We start from the raw sequence: 2095 nt of genomic DNA on the forward strand, positions 1-2095 counted from the left end.
GGAGCGGCAGTGGGATCGGGATCGGGAGTGTCAGTGGATCGGGATCAGGAGCGGCAGTGGGATCGGGATCGGGAGTGTCAGTGGATCGGGATCAGGAGCGGCAGTGGGATCGGGATCAGGAGTGGCAGTGGGTTGGGATCAGGAGCGGCAGTGGGATCAGGATCGGGAGTGTCAGTGGATCGAGATCGGGAGCGGCAGTGGGATCAGGAGCGGCAGTGGGATCGGGATCAGGAGCAGCAGTGGGATCAGGATCGGGAGTGTCAGTGGATCGGGATCAGGAGCAGCAGTGGGATCGGGAGTGGCAGTGGGATTGGGAGTGGCAGTGGGATCAGGATCGGGAGCGGCATCGGGATCAGGATCAGGAGCGGCATCGGGATCGGGAGCGGCAGTGGGATCGGGAGCGGGAGTGTCAGTGGATCGGGATCGGGAGCGGCAGTGGGATCGGGAGTGGCAGTGGGATTGGGAGTGGCAGTGGGATCAGGATCGGGAGCGGCAGTGGGATCGGGATCAGTGCTCCGGCCCCTGACACTCCTCTCTCCGTCCAGGCCAGTTCTACAGCAACGGCGGCCACTCCAACTCGGGGGGCGGCGGCGGCTCCTCGGGCTACGGCTCCTACTACCAGTCCGGCGACGGGTACACGGCGCCGGCGCCGCCCAAGCACGGCGGCAAGAAGCAGCAGCACGGCGGGGGCCAGAAGGCCTCCTACGGCTCCGGGTACTCGGCCCACCAGGGCCAGCAGCCCTACGGGCAGGGCCAGTACGGCGGCTACGGCCCCGGGCAGGGCAAGCAGAAGGGCTACGGCCACGGCCAGGGCGGCGGCGGCGGCGGCTACTCCTACTCCAACTCCTACAACTCGCCCAGCGGCGGCTCCGACTACAACTACGAGAGCAAATACAGTGAGTGCGGCCCGGGGCGGTGGGACGGAGGGAGGGAGGCAGGGAGGAGTGGGTGGATGGATGGAGGGAGGGATGGATGGAGGGAGGGATGGAGGGATGGATGGATGGATGGAGGGATGGATGGGTGGAGGTATGGATGGAGGGAGGGATGGATGGATGGGTGGGTGGATGGATGGATCGAGGGATGGATGAATGGAGGGATGGATGGGTGGATGGATGGATGGAGGGATGGGTGGATGGATGGCGGGATGGATGGAGGGATGGATGGATGGATGGGTGGATGGATGGAGGAATGAATGGAGGGATGGGTGGATGAGTGAATGGAGGGATGGATGGGTGAATGGATGAGTGGATGAGTGGATGGATGGGTGGGCGGATGGATGGATGGATGAGGAGAAGGGGCAGAGGGGGTGGCTGCCCAGGCCCTGGGCACATTCCCAGGGGATCATCCAGGTCTTGGAGCACCCTGGGCTGGGGGAAGAGGTCCCTGCCTGGGCAGACGATGGATGAAGGTCCCTTTGCACCCAAATCCTCCCGGAATTTTGGGGTCTCAGGGGGGTTTAAAGTGCCCTTGGGTTGGTCAGAGCAGTTGGGTGTGGTGGGCAGCAGGGCTGGGGAGTGCTGGGGGTCCCTGCCCGTGCTCACCGTGCCCCCTCTCCCGCCCCCTCCCCAGGTTACAGCGGCAACAGCGGCCGCGGCGGCAACAACTACTCGGGCGGCGGCTCCTACAACTCGGGCTCCCACGGGGGCTACGGGGGCTCGGGGGGCGGGGGCTCCTCGTACCAAGGTAAGCAAGGTCAGTATTGACACCCCCTCCCCTCCCCGGGGGGCTCCGTGGCCTTGGCCAGCTCCCGTCCCGGCGGGAGCGCCGCCGGAATCCCGCGCGGCGCCGTGACCGTAACCACCCCCCCTTCTCTCCTCCCCGTCCCGCTCTCCCTCTCCCTCTCCACAGGCGGATACTCCTCCCAGTCCAACTACAACTCCCCCGGCTCCCAGAACTACAGCGGCCCCCCCAGCTCCTACCAGGCGTCGCAAGGCGGCTACGGCAGAAACGAGCACAGCATGAGTTACCAGTACAGATAAACCCCCCCTCCCGTGTCCCCACAGCCCCCAGACCCCCGGGACGGTCCCGTTTCCCCCCCTCCCTCCACCCGGGACCCCCCCGCCCCGTCCCCTCCCGCTCTGTGTGACCCGTCACC

At 66.4% G+C, this 2095-nt stretch overlaps 1 protein-coding gene across 1 annotated transcript in view; it reads left to right on the plus strand.

The window, feature by feature from the left end:
- Positions 1–2087, plus strand: part of ILF3 (interleukin enhancer binding factor 3) — a 19616-nt gene extending 17529 nt beyond the window's left edge. The window contains exons 16-18 of the mRNA XM_017839696.1: positions 546–896; positions 1570–1683; positions 1849–2087. Coding sequence (XP_017695185.1) covers positions 546–896; positions 1570–1683; positions 1849–1979 — 596 coding nt within the window. The 3' untranslated portion in view covers positions 1980–2087. The remainder of the gene's footprint in view (positions 1–545; positions 897–1569; positions 1684–1848) is intronic.
- The last annotated feature ends 8 nt before the right edge of the window (positions 2088–2095 follow it).

This window comes from Lepidothrix coronata, unplaced genomic scaffold, assembly GCF_001604755.1.
Source record: "Lepidothrix coronata isolate B3197 unplaced genomic scaffold, Lepidothrix_coronata-1.0 Scaffold459, whole genome shotgun sequence".
Classification (NCBI taxonomy): domain Eukaryota; kingdom Metazoa; phylum Chordata; class Aves; order Passeriformes; family Pipridae; genus Lepidothrix; species Lepidothrix coronata.